This window comes from Megalobrama amblycephala, linkage group LG2 (genome assembly GCF_018812025.1).
Source record: "Megalobrama amblycephala isolate DHTTF-2021 linkage group LG2, ASM1881202v1, whole genome shotgun sequence".
In the NCBI taxonomy this organism is placed as follows: domain Eukaryota; kingdom Metazoa; phylum Chordata; class Actinopteri; order Cypriniformes; family Xenocyprididae; genus Megalobrama; species Megalobrama amblycephala.
Window position 1 is genome coordinate 49404206 of NC_063045.1, and position 21001 is coordinate 49425206.

Here is a 21001-nt window from a genome sequence, read left to right on the forward strand (position 1 = left end):
CTGAAAGTAGTTTATTTAATTTGTATCTCTATTGTCCTATTGTATGCAATTTGCTTAGGTTATGTTTTCTTTTTTATATAACAAAAATAAAAAATATGATATTAGGGGTGTAACGGTACACATATTCGTCGGTATGGTACATGTGTACCGACGAATAGAGTTGTATTACCACTTTTAACCACAATTAACCACCAAAAATCGCAATAACCTCTGTGATTTGTTACGTTCGATAAGAAACAAAGTCTCATCTCTCAAATTCTGTCCATTTTATCACTAAATTCAAACAGTAAATGGCGTTTTGTCGCTGACAGATCACTATACAAGTGCCTCAAAGCAGTAGCCCCTCTTCCTTTTTAATACTAGTTACTGAATAAACTTTAATGAACATCTGAAGGTATGTTGAAAGATACAGTACAACTTACTGAAACGTATCTCGTGTAATCGCTCAATCAGTGTTTCAACTGTGGAAAGACATCAATGAAAGCTTGTAAACAATTTCACATAGTATTCACCTCAGAAATGCCATTCAGTGTCCACAGCTTGTTAGTTCGCTAGGGAAATTAACTCTTTCGCTACATACAGCGGCGTGTCCATCCTATTCCACCATGACAAATATGGTCACCCTATGTTCAACAGAACAAAGAGACTCACAGGTTTGAAACAACATGAGGGTGAGTAAATGATGACAGAATTGCAATTTTTGGGTGAACTATACCTTTAAATGTTCTCCTCTCTTCCCCTTAGTCTATTACCGTTATCTACCAGAAACTGTAAAAAGACATCTAAGGAGAGAATATAACAGTAATTAGCTAGTAATTAGTTAGTGTTAAACGCTTTTCCCCAAAATATTGATGTCAAAAGTACATCAGCCTGCCATGAGGTCACGTCAATTAGCTCTAATTAATAGAAAATGTAAAAGCTGATTGTCAGATCTCGGCACACATAAAAGCATTACACCGTCATTAAACAGGTTTCATTTCGTTTTTATTATGACAAATGTACAAGATAGTAAATCATATGAAAGAAATTACAATACAGTTAACAAAAACATCCAAAAGAAGAACAGACGAACACAAAGAACATTTCTAAAAGCTAAAACCAGACGGCATCTGTCCATCTGCTGTCAAACTACATCAGCCAAATATCTTCAAACACTGGTGTTGGCATCCCTCATTACATAATATCAGATTTTTTTTTTATTTTTATGTGAAATACAAATATATACTGTGTCATTATAGGCTGGGCCTCAATTTTAAATCGATGTCTGTACCTTTGATTTTTAAATTACACAAGAAATGAACACTGGCCCAATACTGTAAATAGACCAGCTCGGGGGGGAAAATGCACTGTGGTCTAGTACCTAATGACGCTCTTCATCTCAGCATGTCTAAAACTATATTTGTAAAAAAACCAGGGAAGTTTTATTCTTAAAATCTGATGCCCTAATGCTGCAAGAGCAAATAAATCAGACTAGAAGATATGTGCATGCCAAGCATAAACATTAATGTACAAGACATTTTTACACCGCTTTTGTCTATCAATGCTGACATCAAAACAATTAAACTGTCTGTTGGGCTTTATATTGAATGCTTTTCCCTCTGAGAACAGATCTTTCTTGTAAATGTTTTAGCAATCAGTGGAAATGGGACAGCGAGACTGAAAACCCTCAAAGAAAGACAAAAAAAAAAAAAATGCACTGATGAAAATGAGACAGACGCACCCACTTTGGAGTGGTACAAATGTACCTACAAAACAAATTATAAACAGCTGCAATCATAAAAGGACTGCTATGTATACTTTAAATGATTTAAAAATGCTTCTAATATTTTACAGCAAAAACTACAGATATACACACCAGGATAATGCAAGACTATACCATGTTTCTCAGACGTGTTCATACATCTCAGAGGGGCGTCTCGCATCACGCTGCTCTCGGAAGGGTCGGAAATCATTTTAATGTCACCGGTGACGTGAATTTCGGTCTTTTAAAAATAGACGAAACAAAGAGATGATGAATCTCTTCCTGTATGTCTTGTAAGAAAAATGTATTGCTTTGTAATTGATGACAAACAAAAAACATTAATGTCATACATCACTAGAATGTTACAAAAAGGAAAACATTACAATGATTATACTCGTATATTTAGATAAAGAAAATTAATATTGTGCACCGAAACACAGACATAAGCAGGGCACGGTGGAACATCTGCTCTAAAATGAGATGAACAGCACTAAACTTTAAGGAATCACTCAGAGAAACACATCGGTGTGGGTTAGAGTACTCAGCGTTTTATCATCCTCGAGTGGAAGATTTGGCATTTGACGCATTGAAAAGCTGCCAGAGTAAATAGTGTTCGACTTCCAATTAAAACATGGTGCTAAAACAGACCAAAGCAACAGGATTCAATACATTTTTAGTATGTTGGCATAAGAAAATGAGCAATTTTTCACTAATAGACATTTCTTAGAAACTTCCAGGAATCTTTTGCTCTAATGGTGCGAGCAGCTCTACAACCAAGCGATAATTTCAGGTACAAATTACAATTTCTGTAATAAATAGTATAACAAAACAAAGCTTATAATGACATCACTTAATAAAAACATTTCCCCACCAAATGACACTATGAAACCAATCGGTAGAAATTCAACTTCCACTCCAATTAAGATTATAAAAGATGAACGTTTAAAAATGGCCTCTGAGTGGAACCGAATGCGTGTGGAATTTCACTGAAATGCGGTTTGTCTCTGGCCCCTCCCCGTTTGTATTGACTCCACCTACTTCCGGTTCTTTCTGAAATGTGCAACTGACAGCAGTGAAGATCAAAACGCACGTAAACTCGACAAATGTCTCTACGTCAGACGTGTGAGCGTGAGCATGGCTGTGTGATTAGTGTAAAAAGAGGTTTTAGAGGTTGTTTCCAGAGAGGGTTTGAGAGCGTTCACTCTTATAGAACAAAAAAACAATACTTTAGAATGAATATCTCGGGGAGTCTCTCGGAAGGATTGCGTTGTCCTTCCCTTGATACTTCTGCTCAGTAAAATATTTACAGCTATTATTGTGCCACCGAAGCCGAGTTGTCCCTGATCTGTTCTGCTGGCACATTTAACAGGGACTGTTGACATAATCCGTGCTGACGGTGCTGAAAACAGGATGAGGGTCGGGAAAAAAAAAAGAGAAAAATGTAACAAAAAAAAAAGAAAAAGAATACAGAGTTATAACTGTTCACTGTTGCAGACATAGTCTACGAGGTCTGTGACGCCCAAAAGGTCATCTTCATCTTCGTCCTGTGCGGGAATCTCCAGGCCATTCGGCGCTATGGTTACAGCCGAAGGGGCGCTGCCATTTTTAGGCGTCACTCCCACCCCGGGTCGTGGCATGAGGCCCTCTAAACCCTTCATTGGGCTTTGTCCATTAGTGGGAGGAAGCTCGACCAAGTTGTAGTCTAGTGGACTGGGCCCTTTGCCAACGGTCTCCTCTGTCTCTTTCTCCAGCGGGCTCTTCTTCACCTCCTCCTCTTCTTCTTCACCTTCGCTGTCGTCAGAGTCGATGCGGTTCACACGCTTCCGGACGGGCCGTTCCTCTTCCTCGGATTCGTCTGAATCGTCGCCGTCTTCGTCGTCATCCTCCGACTCCCTCCGCCGTTTAAGGGACAGGCGTCTGCGCCGTTTCCTGGATTCTTCCTCGGACGAGTCCGCCCTTTTCTTCTTGGGCTTCCTGTCTTCTTCATCAGATTCAGCTGACTGGAAACTAACTGGAGGAGCAAGTTAACACACGGAGGAGACAGTTAATTCATGACAACAGTACGCATCAAATCATTCTGAAGTCAATTTCACATTTAAAACAGCATTTTTGGTTATAGTTTGATATATATTTTGTATATTATTTTATATTTTTATATGTAGTAAACATATAATACTATATGTATATAAGAACATATAATACTATATTTAATAAAGTTTGCGGTTGGTAAGATTTTTTTGTTTTTAAAAAGTCTCTTGCTGACCAAGGCTGGCTTAATTTGATCAAAAATACAGTAAAAGCAGTAATATTGTGAAGTATTTTAAAATATATTTTAAGTATTTTAATAATGTATTTTAATAAAATGTAATGCAAAGCTGAATTTTCAGAATCGTTACTGCAGTCTTCAGTGTAAATGAAATCATTCTAATATGCCGATTTGATGCATTGATTTTTTTTTATTATCAATGTTGAAAACAGTTAATATTTTTGTGGACACTGTGATACATTTAAGGATTCTTTGATGAACAGAAAGTTCAAAGGAAAAACATTTATTTTCTTTTATAACATTATAAATGTCTTTACATACACTTAAATAATTTAATGCATCCTTGTTAAATAAAAATAATTTCAAAAAATAAAAACTTTCTGATCCCAATATAAAAACTCATATATAATATTATATAAGGTTAGAGTGTCCTTACAATTATATATAGAGGTCAAAGTTATAATGATTCAGCCTTATGCTGTAAATATACATACTGAAGGTATAAATGGCACTGACCTTCACTGTCAGAGCTGGAAAGACGTCTGCGTTTCTTTTTGTCTCTGTTGGTGCTGGCCTGTGAGCCATCAGTATCTGAACTTTCACAGTAATTCACCTGTTGCTTACGGCTTCGATAGGACCGCCGATAGCGGATGTCCAGATCGCTGTCACTGAATTCACTAGAGCCTTCCGTCACTGCATGCAAACACCCACACACAATGGGAAGTCAAACAAACAGGGAAATATATCAGTGAACAGAGAGTAAACCACAAGTATGGTACAAATGATGGCTTAAAATTAAAATTGTCTACCTCAGTAGGTCTAGGTTTTTTCTAGCAATTAAATAAACATAAGAAATAAGCATTAAATAAAAAATAAGATTTTGGCAGAATACATAACAGAATACCTAAACACTTACTTAAACAACAACTCCTATGTTTGGCTCGTAGATATTAATAAACTTTCTTTATATAGATATTTTTCTTTATATATAGATATTGATAATTCATTTCTTATGTTTATTTAACCATTTTTCTTGAGCTTGACCATTGCAGTCAATCCTAAGAAAATAAATGCCTCACCCATCTCGTCCTCTTCCTCGTCTTCATCAGTTTCCAGCTCCTCTTCATCAGAGTATCCTCTGGGTCTGCGTCTCCTGCGTGGCGGCTGTCTTCTGTTTCGACACCGTGCTGCCCGTCTGTTTGAAGTTTTTATCTGCGGGCCTTCTGCATCACTCCCAAAGTCACTGTCATCCAAGGACGGGGCTTCTGCTTCACTCTCTGCTTCGTTATCAGAAGCCACAAACTCCTCCTCTTCTGAACTGCTGACCAATCAGAGCAGAGTGAGTGTCATTTCACCGCAGGATTCTGAGATACTTTTAAATTAAATGCCGTTTAACAGAACCTGTCACTAAGACGAAACTCGTCTTCGCTCTCTTCTTCGTCCACAGTGCTGTCGCTGTCCAGATCGTTGAGACGCCGCCTCTTTTTCTTCTGAGCTGCACTTGGTCTCCGCGGTCGGCCGTTCTCTTTCCCATCCTCCTGTAGGATTGTGGATATGTCCTTCCCTCTGTGGCCTGTGATGTTCGCCATGTCCTTCCCCCGGCCTGCTCCTGTGTAATGACACATTTGATCAAACTCACACGTTCAAGCTCAAATATCAACATGATAAAGGAAATGCTCCTCTACCTCCCCCCTCTGCCTCTTTGATGTCTTCCTCGATTGCCTCTTCGATCGCTTCATCAAACTCATCAAATCTGACAAAAATTGAAAAATGAATAAAGATCATGTAAAAACAGGATAAGATAATGAAAAGGTAAAAATCTTACATACATAAGATTATGTAAATCTAGATATACAGATACATACCTGTAGCTTATGTATTTCTTTGCCCTGGTTGATCTACGCCCCCAACTTTTGCTCTTCTTTGTCTCCTTCTCGTTCACCACCTCCTCTTCCTTTTCTTCTTCCACTTCCACCTTCAAAAAAAAAAATAAAAAATTAATACATCACCGTTCAAAAGTTTGGGGTCAGTAAGTTGTTTTTTTAAAAATAAATTAATACTTAAATTCAGCAAGGACACATTAAATTATTAAATTGATTAAAAGTGACAGTAAAGACATTTATAATTTTCCATATTATTTTTCCAGAATTAAAATGGTAATTAAGCTTAAAAGGAAAAAACAAACTTCTCATGTGATTAAAAATTTCCTCAAGTCTATTCTACAATTGTAAAAAAATAATAGTTTAGCTTCATGACAGCAGATTAGATTACTTTTCACACAATTAAGTGCTTTTTTTCCCATGCCACCTGATCTGGTGTAAAAGTCGGATCCAGTTTTGGGATCTAAAAGCATTATTTCATTCACTTGTCAATATGGTTCTTCTGGAGTATGAACATTTTTAATTTAATATCCATATTAAGTATTCAAATTTCACAAACACTGCAGGCCAGAGGTGTAAAGAGTACCTGAAAACCATACTTGAGTAAAAGTATAGATAACTTACAGCAAAAATGACTCCATTACAAGTTACAGGTCACAAATTCCAATACGACTAAAGTAAAAGTCATGCCCCCGGTTTCATAGGCAAGGCTTGAGCTAGTCCTAGACTAAAATGCATGTTTGAGCTGTTTTAACTGAAAGCAACTTGTACTGACTTAAAATATGTCAGTGCCATTGTTTTGTCTCAAGATGCACACCAGTCATAGTGTAATAGTAGTAGCCTAATCCTGGCCTAGTCTAACAGAACTTTATTAGTAGTATTTTACTCGTACTGAATGTAGGCTCAAAGATGCACTAATCCTCAACCCTAAGATACATGCAAGTGAAAAACAAGAAACAGCTGATTTGTGAGGAGAGCAATAACTTTCTAAAATCAAAATAAAACTGAGACACCTCAATATTGCAATAAATTAAGGTCGACACATCAGCCTCTTAAACATCTACAAACAAGTCTTAGTAAAGGTCAAGTGCTTAAAAAGGGCATAAGTAAACCAATATCCTTCAAAAAGGTCTCTTTAATATAACAAATAAATAAAATAATATTAAGTAAAATTAAATAGTCAAAGTCTACTTGCACTGGACGTGCTGGTTTCAGCCTCATCACCAGCTGCAGTCATGTCCTCATCTATGAAACACCTGCTATTACAATTACCTGCTAATCCACTCGCATTCACGTAAAGTAGCCTTGTTGACAAGTTTGAGTGAGTAAGGGCAAAACACACATAATATAGTACCTTCAATGCCCTGTAGATGCAGATATCGCTTCTTTTGTAGCAGAAATAAACTGCTGCAGAAAAAGTTAGGTGCCATGCAAAATGTAATGAGTAATTGTATTACTCATCAAATGTATTGGAGTAAAAAGTTCACATACTTATTCAAAAATGTAGTCGAGTAGAGAGTAAAAGTTGTTAATATCTTTGATACTCAGTAGGTATACAACTACAAAGTAGTTACTTAAACACATTACACTACTGTTGCAGGCACTTACGGAGGGTGTAATGATGTTCTCCACGCTGATGCCAACATATACCAGTCGCTCTTTCCTGTGAGGAGAAAACAAAAATGACAATGTTTCAGACCTGAAAATAATTCCTCATAAAGACTGAACAGCTGAACTACAGGTAGACATCATGCAGCAGCATAAATAGTGCACATTGTAAGCACAATGATAGTGTGGATTGGTGTTCGGTTATTTTAGACCGAAAAAAAAAAAATGCGTTGAGATTTTAAAAAATCACTACTTCATCGGAATGGTACGAATACGATACTTGATGACTTTTGTGGCAGTTGCTATGTGACCACAAAAAAAAAAAAAAAAAAAAAAGAATGTGCACTTGGTTCAGAAAAGCTAAAGTCACATTTGTGTTTTTTTTTTATATATATATATATATATATATATATATATATATATATATATATATATATATATATATATATATATATATATATAAAAAAAGGACAGCAAGGAATAGGAAATCTAAACCTTGACACAAAGTAGTCTTTGAGAATGTCTAAATATATATCCAAATCCACAACGAAATAAAAATAAGTATTTATGTCTAAACAACTTAATTTAGAAGCCGTTTTATAGAGCTATATATACGGAAGAGGATTAGGGCCAAGCAATAATAAAAAAATAAAACCATCTCAAGATTAAAGTTGTTAAATTTCGAGAAAAAAGTCTAAATAAAATGTTGAGAATAAATTCATTAAATTACGAGAATAAAGTCATTAAATTAGGAGAAAAAAGTCATTAAATTATGAGAACAAATTCGTAATTTAATGTTAATTTAATGACTTTATTCTAAACATTTCATCTCGACATTTTTCTCGAAATTAAACGACATTTTTCTCATAATTTAACGAATTTGTTCTCATAATTTAACAACTTTTTTCTTGAAATTTATCGAGTTTTTTCTCGTAATTTAACGAGTTTATTCTCAACATTTTATCTCGACTTTTTTCTTGAAATTTAACAAGTTTTTTCTCGAAATTTAACGAGTTTATTCTCAACATTTTATCTCGACTTTTTTCTTGAAATTTAACGAGTTTTTTCTCGTAATTTAACGAGTTTATTCTCAACATTTTATCTCGACTTTTTTCTTGAAATTTAACGAGTTTTTTCTCGTAATTTAACGAGTTTATTCTCAACATTTTATCTCGACTTTTTTCTTGAAATTTAACGAGTTTTTTCTCGTAATTTAACGAGTTTATTCTCAACATTTTATCTCGACTTTTTTCTTGAAATTTAACGAGTTTTTTCTCAAAATTTAACAACTTTAATCTCGAGATGGTTTTATTTTTTTATTATTGCTTGGCCCTAATCCTCTTCCATATATATGAGAATCTAGTGGCTAAAACACAGCGTTACACGAGTTTTTCTTTTTTTACTCCCACCAGATGGCACTGATCTGCCTTCAAAAATTTGATTTTAAAGGCATTGTCTCTATTTTAACATGAAATACTGCTTTAATTGAAAAGTAATTTAAAAAAAATAGAAAAAAATGTTTTGTATTATTTTCAATGGGAAAAAAATGATCATATTTATTGCATAAATATTAATTAGAACCACGAAATTCTCTCAAAATACAAAATAAAAAATATTATTGAACAAAAATATATAACATTAATTTTACTGAAAATATAAAAAGTTACATTTCAGGTGTTCGGTCACTTTTAACCGCAAACATCATAAGTGTGACCCCCAAATGAACAATATCAGAGGGTTAATTCAGGAACTTTTCTGCAACTGCTTCAAACAAATTAACTTGAGCTGGTCTAAATATCTCTTTATTCACCTTCTTTCTGCACGTTCTTTCTTTTTGAGGGCGGCATCCAAATTCAGCAACTGCTCTTCAAGCCTGTCGCAAAGTTGTTTCTACAAGAGAAATAAAGAACATCAGCATCTGAATAGCCAGGATTGTGTATTTCTGTAAAGAGACTCATAATATCTGAACTGACTCACATGCTGGCAGGGAGGACAGAACCATTCCCCATCTGGAATGATCATGAGCGGAGGCCGCAGACAGGCAGTGTGGTAGCCGCTGTCACAGGAATCACACAGGAGTATCTAGGGGAACATAGATGAGAGGTTAAATGCAGCACATTTGATTGTGAGTTGAAGATGAAGATGTTTTGCAGAACAATTTCGCACCAGCTCGGGATGATTGGGAAGGCCACAGTGTTTGCAGGGGTCATCATTGGGTTGATCATCTTCTGATGAAGAGGTAGAGGAGTCAGAGCTGTTCCGCTCTCGGTTTCGGTTTCTCCTTCTCTTTCTGGTCTTCTCCACCTTGTAGTCTTCATCGCTGTCATCCTCCTCCGTCTCCTCTTCCTCACTCTCGCTCTCCTCTTCCTCATCATCATCTTCAGAACATTTCTTTTTACGTCTCATTCGAGACCATGGTTGTCGTTTTCGACGTCTCCCCACCTGTCAAAAGATGAGTTACATTGTAAATGACTTACTATCGTTCAAAAGTTTGGGGTCAGTAAGATTTTTTTTGTAAAAAAAATGAACACTTTCATGCAACAAATACACTTTAAATTGAGCAAAAGTAACGGTAAAGACATTTATATTAAAAAAGATTTTTACTTCAAATAAATGCTGTTCTTTTGAACTTTGTGTTCATCAAAGAATGTATCACAAAAATAATAAGCAGCACAACTGTTTTCAGCATTGATAATACTAAATTTTTCTGGGACATCAAATCAGCATATTGAATGATTTCTGAAGGATCATGTGACACTGAAGACTGGAGTAAAAAAGGAATAGAAAACAGTTATTTTAAATTGTAATAATATTTCAGAATGTTACCTTTTTACTGTATTTTATCAATTAAATGCAGCCTTCTTTCAAAAAATATAAAAAAATCATACAGACCCCAAACTTTTGAACAGTAGTGTAACATATTTTCTAACACAACTTAATAAACATACATACATTTTTTTATTTGATTAGCCAATAATTAGTGTTGTAATGGCCAATAACCAATACATTTAAACTATTTTGCCTAAATAAATGAAACATAAAACACAACATTTTAATTAATTATATTAAATGCTACAAGAGAATTTAGTCATCACAACAATGTACAGTACAAAAACATGGATATTCATTTTGAGATTTGCTAAGGATATTTAACTGTTAAAAAATTATTTGTGCTTTGAAAGATTAACTTTAAGTGTTCGATAACAGCAAAGGAAATCAAAATGTAAAAATAGGTAAAATGACCTGCACAATTACAGTGAGCTCAACAAATATTGGTTAATGTGGTAAATATGATAAATAATGATGGTGAATTTCTCCTCATTTCATTTATTCAAAATATTCGCAAAAATCTAAGTTTTAATTTTTAGTTAATCTATACTAAATATAAATGTGGAAAAAAATTCAATAAATACGGTTTTCTCCAAAATATTTGTGCCAAAATTATTGGCACCCCTACAAATTCTAATGAGTAAAAATCAAACTGAAGTATATTCCCATTCACATGGTATTTCACCTTAGGAAGACTTAAGTGATAAGTCAAGACTTCCTGTTTTGCTGGGCACACAGAAAGTGGCACACAGGCCAAATTCCTATAGTCATCCATCACTATGGGAAAGACCTGGGAATACAGTAATGATGTCTGACAAAAGGTTTTTGAGCTGCACAAATCATAAAATGACTTTAATTGTTGGAATGCTCATTTATTATACTCATTCAATAATTAAGAAGTTTAAATCACTTGGAGATGGTAACAATCAACCTGGAAGAGGATGCGTGTCTCTATGCACTGACCAGGATGGTTTGAGTTGCCAAACAAACTGTAAGTTAAATTTGGAGAATTGCAGATGTTAGTTGGGTCTTGGGGTCAGAAAGTCTCCAAAAGTATGATCAGACATCGCTTATATAACCACAACTTTTTGGGACGGTTGCAATAAAAAAAAAGGTTTGGCGAACATCAATTAGTAATCTCACGCACCTACAGTTTGCCAGGCGTTACTGGAACTTTCAGTGGGACTGGGTTTAATGGTCAGATGAGACCAAAATAAAGCTTTTTGGAAAAACACTAGAGGTGGGTTTGGCATAGTCAGAAACATAGCCATGTAGAAAAGTACTTCAATCCCAATGTGAAGTATGGTGGTGGATCTTTAATCTTCCAAAGTCCCTGGACAACTTGTAAGAATACATCCGGTATCAAACTCCAAGTACCAGCAGATATTAAATCAACACTGTCAGGAAGCTTAGCCTGGGCCGTGGTTGGAACTTCCAGCATGCAATGATCCAAAGCACCTCTCAAAATAAACAACAGAATAGCTCACTGACCACAGAATTAAGGTTTTGCCATGGACATAGCAGTCCCCTGACCCAGACATAGCAAACCCCATTAACAACCTGTGGGATGAGCTGAAGAAAATAGTCCACAAGCATGGACCTCTAAATCTGTAGGATCTGGAGAGATTCTGTATGGAGGAATGGTCTCAAAACTCTCGCTATACATTCATCAACCTTATTATAGGAGAAGATCCAGAGCTGTTATCTTGGCAAAGTGAGGTTGCATAAAGTATTAAATGAAGGGATGCTAATATTTGTGGAATATATATACTTCAGGTAAAATAAGTTTTCTGATAACATCTTTCTTCTTTTTAAACTATTTTCAACTAATTTGACTTTAAAGGTTTTGTGAATATTCTGAATGAAAGACTAAGAGAAAGTGCAAAAACTAATTTTCACAGTCAGTTTTGCTCATATTTACCAAAGGTGCCAATATTTGTGGAGACCACTAAATTAAATAATAAACATATATATTTTTAAAGTACCTTTGGTTTCGTTTGGCCATCTGGCTCAGCTTTCTTCGGTTTCCTCTGAACAGATTCCTCATCCTCTTTTTCTTCATTGTCATCCTTTTCTTTCTCATCCTTTTCTTTCTCCGACACTGGAGTCGCCTGCTTCCGTTCCGCCCTCCTATCCTGGATCTCGACAGCTTTAGCAGTGGGCCTGCAGATTCTCGGAGACCTCCGCAAGCATCTGCCCTCAGTCGTCTCAGACTCTGAATCTCCCTTGGCCTCTTCTTTCTGGAGTTCGGCCTTCCGTCTGTGAGCTGGGATTTTAATCTTCAGACGAATTCCTTCCTGTTGCAAGTCAGTCTTTTCTTCTTGTTCTTCTCCTGTTTTATCCTCATCCTGACTCTCCTGAGATTTCTTTGAAGGCCGTCCTGGTCTTTTACTGCTTTTCAGAGCTGCGTTGCTCTTTTCTTGAACATCACCTGAAGCCTCACGTTGTTCAGAAGTTGCTTCTTGCTCAGATTGTTTGCTTGAGGTGCTGCTTTGATCCACAGGAACATCAGTTTTCTTCTTACTTGCTCTTGTAGTCTCACATACCTCCTTAACAGCCGATTGTACTTCATCAGATTTAGTGATCTCTGAATCAACTTCCATTTGCTTCTCTTTGTTCCCTTCCTCTGAATCTGGTTCCTTTTCATGTTCTCTTTCAGAAGGAGGTTTCTCAGAACTGTTGGGTTCATTGGGTTGTTCTGAAGCTTTAACTTCTTTAACCAATTTTTTCGCTGCAGATTCTTCAGAGCTGTTTGCAGGTTCAACCTTTGCATCTTTTTCTTTTGTCGTTTCTGAATTTTTATCCGATTCAGCTGTGTCACATTTTTCCTCACCATCTACTTTCTCTGTGGTTTTTGGCGTACTTGGCTTCTTCATTGAATCAGAAACAGATGATTTTTCAGGATCCCTTGATGCCGACTTGGAGGCAGACCGCTCTTTTGCTTTGTCTTGAGGGCCACCTGTATTTTCAGAAGGTTTAGAGGCAATGGACTGGCTTTCACCCTTGGTTGAGAGTTTGTCTGCTTCAGACATATACTGTTTTTCAGTTTTTGAGACAGGGGCAGCTGACTTTTTTTCTGTGGTGGTGTCTGCAGAGCTGTGATGAGTTTTCATTTCTTCAGTGTTCTGTGGCTTTTCTGTGCCAGAATGTGGTTTGATTACTTCATGGGAAGAGGACTCCTCCATTTTAGATGACTGGAATGGTTCAGTTTCCATCGCCATGGAAGCAGTTGGATCTTGTCTTTCCAGGGCTTTATTGGAGTTGTCCGAGTCTTTGGGAGATTTTTGACTTTCTTCTGTGAGAACTTTCTGTGACTCTTCTTCTTTTTTTGATTCTTCATTTGGAAGATTCTTTATTGTCTCTTTTTTTGATGACCCTTCTTTTGAGAGAGCTTTCATTGACTGTTCTTTCGGCTGATCTTTTGGGAGATTTTCCATTGACACTTCTCTAGTGAGATCTTTTAATGATTCTTTATTTGGGAGATCTTTTATGGTTTGTTGTTTTGACAGACCTTTCGTTGCTTCTTTTAATTGATCTTTCTTTGCTTCTTCTTTTGAGAGATCCTTCGTTGCTTCCTTTTTTGAGAGATCTTGTATTGATTCTTCTTTTGAGAGATCTTTTGTTGACTCTTCAGGCAGTGTTGATGTATTTGCTTCTGTAGTTTCCATATTTTCACAAGTGGGAGATTTTTTATTTTGGGTTATATTTTCAGAACCAGGTGTCTTTTTTGACTGCTCACTTATTGTTGAGAGTTTTTCTTCCCCAGAGATCTTTTTGTGAGTTTGAGGAGCTTCAGATTTTGCTTTATTCTCATCTGCAGTGGCTGCAAGGGATTTCCCAGGCTTCTCCACTTCCATCTGCTCTTCAGCACACAATCTGGTTTCATTGGTGTCCATCTTATCCTCTGTCTGGTCATCCTTTGTCTCCTTTTTTCTCTCATTGGATTCATCTAAGACACGTGGGAGATTTTCGGAATCATTCTCCGCTGTTTCTTTTTGAAAACTCTCTGAACCTTTTTGCGTTTCACTCTCAGATGGTTTAAGAGGGACGTGGCCATTGATCTTTTCAGCATTCAATCTGTTGTCATCGAAACATGTCCGTGATTCTTTCACCGGAGCGACAGATGCATTTCGTACTCCTGCACTGTTGCCATCAAAGTCTTCGGTTAGTTTCATCTCTCGCTTTTTCAGAGGGATTTTAGCTTGATGGTCATTTTTCAAAGTTCTCTGAGTCTCTTCTAAGGTTTTTCTTTTCATGTCCTCCATCTGTTCTGCAGTCTGTGAAGGTGTTGACAAGTCCTTGACTTTCTCCTCCTCATCCTGTGGCTCTTCTTTGATAGATCCAGCAATAACGCCAGTGCAATTTGACGTCTCCGAATGTTTCTGTAACTCTTCCTTCACCTTCAAGCCCTTTTCCGACAAAGCATCTGTGGCCTCTGGATCTTCTTGCTTTGTATTTTCTTGCTCCAAGATGTTTTCCTTACTTTCAGATGTGGATAAATCGTCTTGCGACTTCTCATCTCTGACCTCCACTAGAAGCCAAGACACACAGAAAAACAGTAAAAACACTCAGAACTAATAAAATCTGATTTCAGTCAATACTAGGGCTGTGCCGCTCAACTTGACAACCGCTCCACAGTAGCACCAGCAGTGGTATGCCAAAACAAAAAGTTTTGTTTAAAAAAGAAATAATAGGTTTCTTCCTTTTCTTCACTTTAAATTACAGTATTTGCATTCTTTACGGTGGTAAAGAAAAAAAAAACTGTCAGATAACATTTGATGGTCAAGTAAAAAGGTACACACAAAAGGTTCTCACACGCCGGTGATTTAGTTTAGCTTTCTCTGGCAGTGCAACATCAAATACAGCCTAAATGTCTTGCACCTGTGGAAGATAAAATTTGCTCTTAAGACCTTTTACAACAAGTGTCAGTTGCTTTGGAACAGACATGAAGATAATTAGACAAGATGATCTCTGTCCTGATCGTGTCCCACATTCTTCTGAATGCGCAGAGCGGAATAGTATATGACAATGAATTTATCTTTGTGGGAATAAAATGAATGGTTTTAAACTTAAAATGTAACTTTCTTATATTATTTATGTTACCATTATTTACTGATGTTTATTTCAATATTTTACTGGCTGTAGTGTGTTGTTTCACTGACAGAAGTGCTAAAATAAACACACACGTTTTTAACAAAATTGACTTTTTTATTTTTCAAAATGTATTTAATTTATTACCACAGCAAAAAACTGCCACGGCCCTAGTCAATACTCAATATTACTTATTACATACCTTCAGCTCCCTCTTTCTTCTTTTTCTCCTCATCGTCTGGGTTCGGACTGTTACTAGACGAGCCCTCCTCCTGATCCTTCTTTACTAGGAGTGCTGGATCAATCTGAGTCTTCAACAGACCAAGGATCTGAGCCAGGTCGTTTCTGTTTCTGCAATGGAAAATAAAATCATGCAAGTGAATTTCCCAGCAATGTTTTTCTCACAAATTAACAGCCATCCAGTACAAGAAGGAAAAAAACTATGTTATGCATGTTATGAAGAAGTGGATTTAATTTTACTGGAAACTGATAGTAAAATGCCTACCTTACTATACACTTCCAGGATGACCCATCCAGATCATCCTGTTCTTCCACATAGACCCTCACATTATGGTCTTGATCTAGCTGGAACCAGTACATGAGGCCATCTTTGTCTTTGCCGATGGGCTGAAGACGCATTTTATCTGGGTCCTCTTCATTGATAGCAGTCTTAAACTTGACATTGTCATCAAACTGGCTTTCACACAAGTACTGTTTCAAAAACATAGCATTGTTGGAAATATGTTACAAACGCAACAAAAATTCTCATGAATAGATGTGAATCCCAATGCAGCTTAATCCAGTGGTTAGATATTAAAGGTGCCATCGAATGAAAAATTGAATTTACCTTGGCATAGTTGAATAACAAGAGTTCAGTACATGGAAATGACATACAGTGAGTCTCAAACACCATTGTTTCCTCCTTCTTATGTAAATCTCATTTGTTTAAAAGACCTCCGAAAAACAGGCGAATCTCAACATAACACCGTCTGTTACGTAACAGTTGGGATCATTGATATGTACGCCCCCAATATCTGCATATGCCAGCTCATGTTCAAGGCATTACACAAGGGCAAAACGTCTGGATGTGCACAGCTGAATCATCAGACTCGGTAAGCAAGCAAGAACAATAGCGAAAAATGGCAGATGGAGCAATAATAACTGACATGATCCATGATATCATGATATTTTTAGTGATATTTTTAAATTGTCTTTCTAAATGTTTCGTTAGCATGTTGCTAATGTACTGTTAAATGTGGTTAAAGTTACCATCGTTTCTTACTGTATTCACGGAGACAAGAGAGCCGTCGCTATTTTCATTATTAAACACTTTACTAAAACACTTTACTTTAATTATTAAACTCTGTATAATTCATAAACACAACTTCATTCTTTATAAATCTCTCCAACAGTGTGTAATGTTAACTTTAGCCCGTTAGCCTTGAAGCATAGCCTCAAACTCATTCAGAATCAAATGTAAACATCCAAATAAATACTATACTCACAGGAATCGATGCATGCATGCAGCATGAATGACAAACACTTTGTAAAGATCCATTTTGAGGGTTATATTAGCTGTGTGAATTTTGTTTATGCTGGTTAAGGCAGTTGAGAGCTCAGGGGCAGGGAGCACGAGATTTAAAGGGGCCGCGTGCTGAATCGGTGCATATATAATTATGGCTCAAAATAGGCAGTTAAAAAATGTATTTAAAAAAATCTATGGGGTATTTTGAGCTGAAACTTCACAGACACGTTCAGGGGACACCTTAGACTTATATTACATCTTGTTAAAACTGGTTCTAGGGCACCTTTAACAGATTTTCCCATCTTACCTTCAGTATTCCTGTCTTACACTCCACTGTCATCTCTCGATAACCCTTCTTTTCCAGCTCCCATGCCCATGTGGAGTTAAACTCCTGACAGATCTACAGCAACAGCCCAGAGTAATAAAGCCATCAAAAATTAAACACTGATGAGACCAATATTGACTTAACACTAGCTGTGAGCACAAAAAGCCATTGACATTCACATATTCATTATCACTGAAATAATCCATAATTCACAGCTGTTTGAATTTGATTGTTAAAAGCAAAAAGTGGCATATGTCATTCAATGCATAAGTTTTCATTGTTAACACTGATTGACTTACCTTAATGAGATTCTTCTCCCATCTGTCTGCAGACACAGACTTGCCAATTTTCCTCAGCAACTTCACATGAAGGTCCACGAGGAGTTTGGGTACTGGGGAAATAAAGTGTCTCAATATTAAAGCTAAATGCACAGCACATTTATAAAGTACACATCCATGTTTGACGCATGCATGTTTCTGTAGGTTTTAGGAAGGTGGTTCTCAAACCACTGAGGAAAAAAAAAAACTAAACTATAAATTACACTACAAAATGACAAAGAGTACTAACATTGATTTAGCTGACTGATTAATCAATTAAGGCAGCATTAAATTATTGTTATAATATAGTTGTATTTCTATTCATTCAGTAATAACTGACAGTAACAGCAGTTTATGTAAGTGCTTGGTCCAACTTCTTCATTAGCAAAAATGATCAGTCTGTACATTATGACTTGTACTTACTTATTGTATTGTACACTGTATTATTCACGTATGCACATTAAATTGGCACTTTATAGCAACTGCACAGTGTTACACACACACACAGTAATAATTTAATATTGCTATTGTTCTTGTACCTGCCAAAGGTCCCACAAGCTTCAATGAATCAATGTATTAATTTAAATATGTTTATGAGTGAAAGAATATGTCTGTCTCTACTGTAAATGTACCATAGCAGTGATAGTTTCTGCCAAAATACCATAACAACTACATTTGTTACCATAATAAAAACTAGTAATTTAAATGTCACCCAAAAGTGATTTTTAAATAACTCAAACATAGTCATACAGGTTTGAACAACACGAGGGTGAATAAATGATAACAATTTATTTTCTGAGTTTAATATTCCTTTAATATTACTCAAAGCTATTATATATTAAATATCCTGGGGGTTTTACACTGTTTTGCCAAAAAAACAAAAATAATTTATTACAGTTTTAGTATAGTAACAATAACCACAACTATTGTATTTTTTTGGGGAGAAACTATGATTGTACATATGTGTAAGAGAATGTATAAAAATTGTCTACACAATTCATGCGTCACTTCAGTTTATACATACCTAACACATTTATAATGCAGCAAATCCATCACAGATACAAATAAAATGGCTTATTGTGAACTTTCAGTAAAGTTTGAAAATCAAAATAATCCCATATTGTCATTTCTCCCTCCCAGCAGCTGGAGCAGGAAGTTTACACATTCTGCGCATGCGCGCTGTTCACATCGCACCAATTCATGCCAAATTATTATTTAACTATGAATAAACATGAATATTTCATTTCACTCAACATGTGCGTCGTTATATGCAAATACAGGTGATTTTCCCAATGCAAAAGGTCGCATATGAACGCAAATAAAGCAGCAATGTGTTTCTGTGTGCTGTGATGAGCAAATAAAGCGGAATAAAACATTCCGTCCCTCAAAACGCCGAGATCAACGATAGAAACGGCGCGTTTGAGACGCAAACAGCGACAAAAACACCGACACTCGCTGCTGGATTACCGAGCAGCCCGTTTAAACGCATGTAAAGCGACCGAGGAGCAACAATGGAGGAGCGGCTCACCCGCGCTGCTCTCCTGCAGACTGCGCTCCAGCATCGGGAAAGACACCTCCGGAAGGTCCAGCAGAGCTCCATACCGCTCCAGAAACGAGCAGATCACGGCGAAGCTCGGGCATAATCCCGTGGAAGAACCGTCCGCTGCCTCCGAGGCAGACATTATTCCGAACCGAGCCGCTGGAGGACCACAACCTCCCCACAATGCACCGCGATTATGGCAGACACATGGCCCAGAAGCCCTTGCGCCAGAGACACTGAACTGATGTAAACAAACCAGCAGCAGCAGCAGAGAGACAGAAAGCGGGAGAAATAGTGAGGAAAATAAACAAAGGCCCATAAACCAAAACTTCAAATGGCACACAATTCCAGATAAGAAGCAAAACAACAAAAGAAAAGTCAATCTGTGTCACTTTCTATTTGAGAGAGAGAGAGAAGAATTGGAAGACAACAGTGAACGTAAAAGAAAGAGTGAGAGAAATCCAGACACAGTTACTAAGAAACAAAAATAGCATAAGTCAATTTTTATCTTTAAAAAAATTGTTGAGTGAGCAAGTTCACTAACAAAATGAACTTGTGTGTATGACCATATCTTATGCATTCACAGGACAGGTGAGTTAATGAAGCGTTAACAATATCATAGGTTACCAGCAGAAGGCGCTGTCAGTTAACTATATGCATTAATTCCCAGGTGAAAAAAAGTACACTCCTATAATGTACTTAAAGTGCTCTATTTTCGCGCACTAATTAAGTTGGCTTGAAAAAGCCAACATATTGTTATGCTATTTTCTTCAGAGACAAACATTTCTGACTGCTACTCCTCCTAGAGCTTTAACTCTACAAACTTCAAACTCAGGTCAGACCTTCAGACTGTTCTGACTCAGTGTGCTATATCTCTTCTAACTGATCCGACTTACGGTTTTCCTAAAATGACTATTAAAGCTCAGAAAAATCCCATTGACTTTCATTGACGGAATGTTCAAATGAGCCAAGACTTTCAAATTACAACTGTCAAAATTCAAATTTAAACTACGGAAGCCCATTAGACTCAAAAACTCAATTAGACTCAAGTGCCATTCTATGTACTATTTCTAATCCATTGAAACTCATTAAACTCTATCTATCTATCATCTATCTGTCTGTCTATCTATCGATCGATCTATCTATCGATCGATCTATCTATCAAACTAAATCTATCTATCTGTCTATCTATCATATATAGAATACCCTAGCAACCGTATAGCAACACCCTAAAAACCACCCTGAGTACCCTAGCAACCATATAGCAACACCTAGCAACCACCCGAGTACCCTAGCAACCACATAGCAACAGCTTAGCAACCATCCTAAGTACCTTAGCAACCGCATTGTAAAATCCTAGAAACCACCTTGAGTACCCTGACTCTATCTATCTATCTATCTATCTATCTATCTACTAAACTAAAACTTAAACTTTCAAACTGAAAACTTTTAAAACTTCTTCAAACTTTCTGGACCGGCTTTTTCAAGCCAACTTAAAGTTTGTCTTGACAAACTTTTTAATCTAGTTTTGTACTTAATATACTCCAAATTCTTTTTTAGTACTTCTTAAGGTCATTTGAAGAACATCTAAGTGAACTCAACTGTGCTATTTTGAGACACCATGAAATATGAACTAAAATGTGCTTATAATATACTATCTCTGTATTTAAAAAATATATTTAGCTACCACTTGTAGTACACTATGGGTTCAAATGTACTATAAGTAGCATCTAAATACATTTTTTAAATACAGAGATAGTATGTTAAAAGCACATTTTAGTTCATATTTCATGGTGTCTCAAAATAGCATAGTTGAGTTCACTTAGATGTTCTTAATCTTAAGAAGTACTAAAAAATAATTTTTAGTATATTAAGTACA

At 36.4% G+C, this 21001-nt stretch overlaps 1 protein-coding gene across 5 annotated transcripts; it reads right to left on the reverse strand.

The window, feature by feature from the left end:
* Window positions 1–967: 967 nt before the first annotated feature.
* Window positions 968–19335, reverse strand: rsf1b.1 (remodeling and spacing factor 1b, tandem duplicate 1). 5 transcript variants are annotated; one of them, XM_048179934.1, is made up of 16 exons: window positions 19111–19335; window positions 17565–17656; window positions 17248–17340; window positions 15921–16126; window positions 15618–15766; window positions 12310–14855; window positions 9662–9940; window positions 9473–9577; window positions 9306–9385; window positions 7496–7550; window positions 5873–5982; window positions 5693–5760; window positions 5409–5616; window positions 5087–5328; window positions 4524–4700; window positions 968–3752 (listed from the first exon to the last, which is right to left on the reverse strand). In XM_048179934.1, the coding sequence occupies exons 1-16, from the start codon at window positions 19262–19264 to the stop codon at window positions 3214–3216; spliced, it is 5103 nt and encodes a 1700-aa protein (XP_048035891.1). In that variant the 5' UTR covers window positions 19265–19335; the 3' UTR covers window positions 968–3213. The 5 variants fall into 5 exon arrangements, with proteins under 5 accessions (XP_048035891.1, XP_048035905.1, XP_048035896.1 ...); XM_048179948.1 differs by having other exon boundaries at window positions 9662–9937; window positions 19111–19334; XM_048179939.1 differs by having other exon boundaries at window positions 5087–5325; window positions 19111–19334.
* Window positions 19336–21001: the final 1666 nt, after the last annotated feature.